General features: G+C 34.3%; 1 protein-coding gene across 2 annotated transcripts; it reads left to right on the top strand.

Annotated features, from left to right (window-relative positions):
- The first annotated feature begins 254 nt into the window (after nucleotides 1–254).
- LOC139871254 (heat stress transcription factor A-4c-like) lies at nucleotides 255–3,905 on the top strand. 2 transcript variants are annotated; one of them, XM_071858987.1, is made up of 4 exons: nucleotides 255–486; nucleotides 2,271–2,314; nucleotides 2,416–2,808; nucleotides 3,006–3,905. In XM_071858987.1, the coding sequence occupies exons 3-4, from the start codon at nucleotides 2,590–2,592 to the stop codon at nucleotides 3,834–3,836; spliced, it is 1,050 nt and encodes a 349-aa protein (XP_071715088.1). In that variant the 5' UTR covers nucleotides 255–486; nucleotides 2,271–2,314; nucleotides 2,416–2,589; the 3' UTR covers nucleotides 3,837–3,905. The 2 variants fall into 2 exon arrangements, with proteins under 2 accessions (XP_071715088.1, XP_071715084.1); XM_071858983.1 differs by lacking the exon at nucleotides 255–486 and adding an exon at nucleotides 1,997–2,030.
- The last annotated feature ends 3,176 nt before the right edge of the window (nucleotides 3,906–7,081 follow it).

Below are 7,081 nucleotides of genomic sequence, written 5' to 3'. Positions count from 1 at the left end.
AGAAATGTCATTAAATAGTGACATTTGACACGTCAACCAATTTTCATAATTTTACCATCTCCACACATTCCCTTTCTTTTTAACTTGTAACCTTCAACCCTACTTCCTTCATCCTCTTTCTCATCTAACCCTATCACTTAAAATCACAAATACCGTAAAGTCCAAAAATCAAGTTCAAACCATTTATGAAAATCAAAAATGGTATTGTTAATCAAAATCCTTATAAAATCTTCATTATTTTCAGTGAATCATTCCATAAATTCATCATCAACAACAATAACAACAATATCCAATCTCTTCTAAAACACTTAATCAATTTTCGGATCCTCCAGATTCGGTGAGAAAGGGAATGGAAGAAATAGAGTCGCAGTTTAGAAGTGGTTAGAAGTAAAAAACTAGCATCGTTTTCTCCTAATCCGAAGTCGTCTCTTGTTCTTCATTGCATCTGCATCGCTACCCTTTGGGCCATATAGAGATTTAGGAATGGTGTTATTTTTAATCTCGACTGATTTAAAATGAGCCATGTATTAGATTTTAATATCGTTTCTACTTTTGATTGGCTTCTTTCTAGATATACGGTTGCTAAGGTTGATTGGAATATTTGGCTCCATCACCCTAAGAACTGTTTGTAATTTTCTAACTTCTAGTTTTTTAATTTTATTCTGACGTTCTCTAAAAATGAAAGGGATACGGAAAAATATGGGTAAAATGACAAAAATACCATGCACGTGTTACTACTTGACGGGATTACTTTACCAGTCGTTAGTTAGAGGGACCAACCCCATAGATAATGCAAACATTTAGTGCATCCACGTCAAATAATGTTGTCTCATAATGGCAATTTTGAACAAAGTTTTAGGACCAACCACAAAATTTTTCTTTCTAACGTACCAACTTTATAAGAACTAACTTAATTTCATTCAAAATAGTTTTATGTCACTAGTTATAGATACAATACTGTATTCACACTACTAGTAAAATTAGTATTCAAAATTATAAGTGGGTAGCTTGATAGTTCTGAGACATAAAAACTTTGTATTATAAATTTAAATCCAATCCTCATGAACTTCAACTTTAAAGCATTGTCTTTAAAAAAAAAAAAAAATAATAATAAAGAAGCCTTTAAATCAGAAAACAAAGAAAAATGAATATTTGAGACTGAATTTCTGACTGAAAATTTCTAATCACTGTCGCGTTTAATTTCCGATAAATAAACATAACAAATGATTAGACAATTTACGAATTATAAACGAATGACTTTTCTAGCAGTGTAGTGCTCTTCAAGCAAACAATTATTTCGTCTCAACTAATATTTTTGTCAAATACAAATTATCAAAAATATAAAGATAAACTAGCTAGAAAAAAAATAATAAAGAATAACCGTTATAGTATATAGACACCAGTCACCCAAATAAATGATTTTGTGTAAATATGTCCATTTTACACAATGTTTGTGAGTTATAATAAAAAATATATATATATATATATATATATATATATATATATATATATATATATATATATATATATATATATATATATATATATATATATATAGAATTATAGATATAGAATTATAGATGTATTTACTTAAGTTAGGGTAGAACATGGATTAAACCATAACAAACTTCGTTGCTTATTGTTTGTATCCTTGTTTTGAGGCTTCATTTTTTTTATGAAGGTCTCGTTTTTATAAAAGTTCCGGTTTTTTGAAGAAAAAAAAATAAAAAAAAAAAAAATTAAACCATAACTACAAGGGTGTTAATGCAATTTATTATCTACGCAGGGCGACCAAAATAGCTTCGAGAACAAAGGGTCAAATGCCCACCGAAGCGCATACGTCACTCAATCAAAATTTCTACAATATTCGTTTATATAAATACACCCACGTTATGAAAAATAACAATAAAATAAAATAAAGATCAACTCTCCTACGTGATATCTGCATTCCACCAGATTGTTATCTTGTAAAATACTCTAATTGACAAACCCAGATTCAAAATTTGGATTTGTAATGTTTTTTCTCTCAGGTATATCATCAAACACTTGGTGTGCGGTTTTTTAAATTATGTTTATAACTTTATGTATATATCCTGTTGTTCTTGTATACGTGTGTATAAAGTAGGATGCTTTTGCTTTACGTTTCCGGAAATGGGTTGCTGTTATTAACGACTTTGATGTTTGATGTTTTCTTTTTGCAAAGTAATCATGACTTAATTTGATCTACTTTTTGTTTCTGATTTGTCCTTTTTATGTTTATCTTTTGGTAGGAAGTACAAATATGGCAACAATGACTTGATGTGCAGTTTTTGTGGTAAGAATTGTGATAAAAAAACTTTTCTTTATTTGATAATCATACAAATTGAATGTGGTGATCTAGACACTCATTGTCTGTTGGTTACTTTTGTGTCTCAGGTATTTCATCGAACACTTGATGTGCATGTTTTTTTTGGGTGTCTTTAGGTGATTGAATTATGTAATTGGGAAGTTTTTCCCCAATTTGGCTAATTGATTGATCTTGATAGTAATTAGAATTTGGTGATAGTTAAATTTTGTGGGGTTTAGGTGCATTTAATAGTTAGGTCCAAAATGAGTGATGCTCAAACTAATAATGCCAATAGTTTACCTCCGTTTATCGTCAAGACATATGAAATGGTTGATGATCCTTTAACGGATCACATCGTTTCATGGAGTCACAATAATCGAAGTTTCGTTGTGTGGAACCCTCCAGAATTTTCTGGTGAATTGCTTCCAAGATTCTTCAAGCACAATAATTTCTCGAGCTTTATCAGACAACTTAATACTTATGTGAGTTTACTTCTTGTTTAGTTACTTTCATGAGTTTCAATCTTTTAGCCATGTTTGGCTCCCGGAATCCGAATTGGAATTGAATTTAGACACAATGCGTGTCTAAACTCAATTCCCATTCCGCTGGAATCCCATTGGATTTCGTGGCCAAACGGGGCCTTAAGTGTTCGTTAGCTGATTTTTGTTAAATCTTCTAGGGTTTTCGGAAAATTGATCCAGAACAATGGGAATTTGCTAATGAAGATTTTGTAAGAGGCAAACCATATCTATTAAAGAACATTTATAGACGAAAGCCAGTTCATAGTCATTCAATTCAAAACGCGAATACTAATGGAGCATCTTCATCAACACCATTAACCGAATCGGAAAGAATTCAATACAAAAAAGAGATATTTAGGCTACGGTACGAGAAAGAATCATTATCTTTGGAGTTGCAAAGGCGCCAACAAGAACAAGAAGAGATCGAATTAGCAGCACGCGCATTAACAGAACGATTAAAGATTGCTGGAGATCGTCAAAAGGATATGTTGTGTGCTTTGGAAAATACTATTCAAAAACCGACTCAATTATTGGACACGAATGATAGAAAAAGACGGCTTTTGGCTGAAACTAGTGATCAAGCTTGCTCTTTTGACGTCCCTAATGATGAAACGTTAACTACAGACGCGCTTTTGGCGTTAGACTTAGAACTAGTGGAGCAATTGGAGTCTTCTCTTATGTTTTGGGAGGTTATATTGACCGAAAAAAGACCACCTGTTGAGTTGGATCGCGAGCAAGAAACAAATCTTGAAATGGGTTCAAAAGAAAGTGAGAATTTTGAGTCATTCAAGAATGTTGTAATGAATGAAGAATTTGAAAGTGGGAATTTGAAAAACGAGCCGATTGGTGCGAATGACGGGTTTTGGGAGCAGTTTTTGACAGAGAATCCTGACGGTTCTGTAGCGGAGAATGACCGGAGAGGGTTAGAACAGTATGGGAAATTTTGGTGGAACATGAGGAGTGTAAATAGTGTAGCAGAAACAACTTAAAGGTTGTAGATTTACCCTTTTTGTTATTGTGTTTGAATTTTGTAGAATTATGATTTTGATGTTTGTAAATGTTAATTAGTTACGCGTTTCTGTTACATTTTGTAAATATGAGGACATTAATTCAGATGACATTTTAATTGTTTATTTATTAAAAAAAAAGAGTTGTGTTTACAATAACACAACATAAAAGATAGTGATAATTTTTTTAGTTAAAAAAATAATACTCCGTAACTTTATAAACTTGAGGGCTTCATAAAAAATGCGAAGACTCGAACAAATTACAACCATAAAAGATCAAGGTGGAAACACCATTTTATGATGGTGAGATTTGTACGAGAGCATGTTTCATACGGAGTATGTATTAATGGTCACCAAGATAGATTAGGGGGTAGCATTGTTGACTTTCATGTGCCAAATTCTCATACTTATCTGTATATATATCACATCAATTTCTTATCTATACATATAGTAAAATTAAGTGCATGGTCCCTATGTATCATATTGCACAATAGCCACTAAATCATTTTATGAAGTGAATGATCGCCGTAATTTTCACTAGTTACGTGGTTGGTCCCTTTCCCGTACCTAGAGCGGAATTAGTCGGTTAAAAGAACCCATCGGAGCCGTTGCGAGAGTGAGTCTTCATAGGACAATTCTCATTCCTTGTGACCCGAACCTATCCATGATCACATGATGAAGCTTGGGTGAAACAGTGGAGGTTTGAACTGACCGTTGTTGAAGAATTAGAAGATGAGTTGTAGATAGGGATGAAATACCACTCGAAGCTAGAGCTAGATAGTTCTTCTTCAAATGCGTTGATGCGCAACTGTTAACTTGACATCTAGGGATAAAACATTATCTTATCGCAAGACGTGAGAGCGGTACCCTATTGAAACAAACTCTGAATACTTGATATGACCTCATAAGGGTAAAACGTCAGCCAATTAGACGATTGAGGATATGCTTCATCGTTGAGAGGGAAACAATCCGAATCACCATCTAAGGCCCCTAATGACCGCTCAGTGATAAAGTAGGTAATAGTGATAAAGTAGGTACTGATAGACCATGCACACCTCTAACTAAAAGGAATTAATTCCACATGCACAATGTACATGTTAAAGTTAACAGATTTTTTTTACCAATGTTTATAGTAGAGACTCTTGATATAGTAGGTAAAAACCACCATGATCATTTTTGCGAAAAAAAGCACAAGGACCATACTGGATAGTACTAGTAATAAGTAGGTGTAGTTCTCGCACTTCTCTGCGAAGTTGTCGGGATCACAATAGTGAACAATAATGTAAGTAATAAAATTAATGTTGAGCGAGAAATGAGAGAATAAAAATTTGTTGAGAAAAAGAAAAAATTATAATCTGAAAAGGAGAGATTGAAAATATAAAGTTGAATGAGAAAAGCCAAGATGTCAAAAAATAGAGGGGCTAAAACGTAGGGGTGTTCATCGGTTCGATTTTCGGTTTGTTCGGTTTATTCGGTTCGGTGTATTCGGTTTTGAATTTTTTTGGGCAAAACCGAAAATCAAACCGAAAACCGAATTCGAAGTTAAAACCGAACCGAACCGAAAACCGAATTCGAATTTAGATTCGGTTCGGTTTTCGGTTAAAACCGAATATTATGAAAAACTTGAGAATGATGGTAGTTTAATTGTGACTGTGACGCCCCGTACAAAACCATCGTGTACGATTCGTCAACAACAGGATCTTTACACGGTCGAATACTACATGCTATTTGAAAACCAGTTTTGCATTCATAAAAGTTAGCGTTTACAAAAGATAACGTAACACAAAGGTCGTTACAAAGTCATTATTTGAAAATAACATAAACTACGAATGCAAAAGAAAAGTTCCATGATTGAGACATTTCTAAGTAATGCAGCGGAATTCTAGCACAGCAGGTCCTTAACAGCAAGTTTAAACACCAAGACAGCAAGTCTAAACAGCGGAAGCAACAAACCTCTAAGCACCTGAGAAAACATGCTTAAAAACGTCAACAATAATGTAGGTGAGCTATAGTTTAAGTTGTAACAGTAATGTAAGGTAGGCCACGAGATTTCAGCGCTTCAAACAGCGTTTCAAAACAATATGAAAAGTATATGTTTAACCGTGGGCACTTGGTAACTAACTTAACGTTTATAACCCCCTAAAAGTACACTTGGCAAGTGCGTATGTTTACGAAGTATTAAACACCGTTAAATGCTAGCGCGACTAGCCCGAGTGGGGATGTCAAACCCTATGGATCCATATCTAAGATTCGCGTTCACTGGTTCAAAAACCAATGACTAAACGTTACCGAGCTAAGGGAAAAGTTTATGCCGTTGTATAACCCACACATATATAAAGTTTAAGTACTCGTGCCTAGTATGTAAAACGTAAAAAGCGCATTTATTCTCAGTCCCAAAATAATTAAAGTAAAAAGGGATGCTATAACTCACAGTGATAAGAGCGGTAAAGTCGATAATGAAAGTATGAAAGTAGTAAGTCGGTCCGAAAGGTCGTCAACCTAAGTCAAAGGTTACTAGGTCAGTATGTTATCCTCATAGGTTCTAATAGTGCATAAAATAAGTTTAAGTGTCATCATCATCATCGTTCATCATCATAAAAGCTAAGTAAGTTTGACAAAAATAGAGATCGAAACAATAGGCTGACTTCGGTCAGCTGCTACGACCTCTATACAAAACGAAAAGACGCGTAATCAGTGGCTATGGCTCCGTATATGAGTCCCCTAGTTTCTGACCAATTTCCAGAACCAAAATCGTCTTCGTTTGACCGTGGCGATGGTTTAAGTGCGAGTAGGTCAGAAATTTCAGCACAACGGTAATAGAGTGTAGTGACTTTCGGAAGGCCATAAATCCTAAACCGTAACTCGGATTAAGACGAGGTCTAAACGGAAAATCATCTACTAGAATCGAACTAACTGAAAATTAACTTTCCAGTAGCCCAGGTGGTCTGATCAGATCCCGAAAATAGTAAGCAAGGTGCTCCGGTGGGTTCTTTAGTGCTTGATGCTCATCACGGTTCTCATCCTTGATGCTTGTAGCTTCAAGTGTACAACTCGTTGATGGGTTAGCATCACCTTGACCAAGATTCTACTATCAACACACAATATGTTAAGACTAAGTAAGAACACAACTCATTTAAGAGTCTTAGATGGATGATGAACCAAGGTTACATCATATCCTTAGTCTTAACACAATTACAAGTTACATTTACAACTAAAGCTACAAACTT

The sequence above is a fragment of the Rutidosis leptorrhynchoides genome, chromosome 1, assembly GCF_046630445.1.
Source record: "Rutidosis leptorrhynchoides isolate AG116_Rl617_1_P2 chromosome 1, CSIRO_AGI_Rlap_v1, whole genome shotgun sequence".
Classification (NCBI taxonomy): domain Eukaryota; kingdom Viridiplantae; phylum Streptophyta; class Magnoliopsida; order Asterales; family Asteraceae; genus Rutidosis; species Rutidosis leptorrhynchoides.
This window is presented reverse-complemented; position numbering and strand designations above follow the sequence as displayed.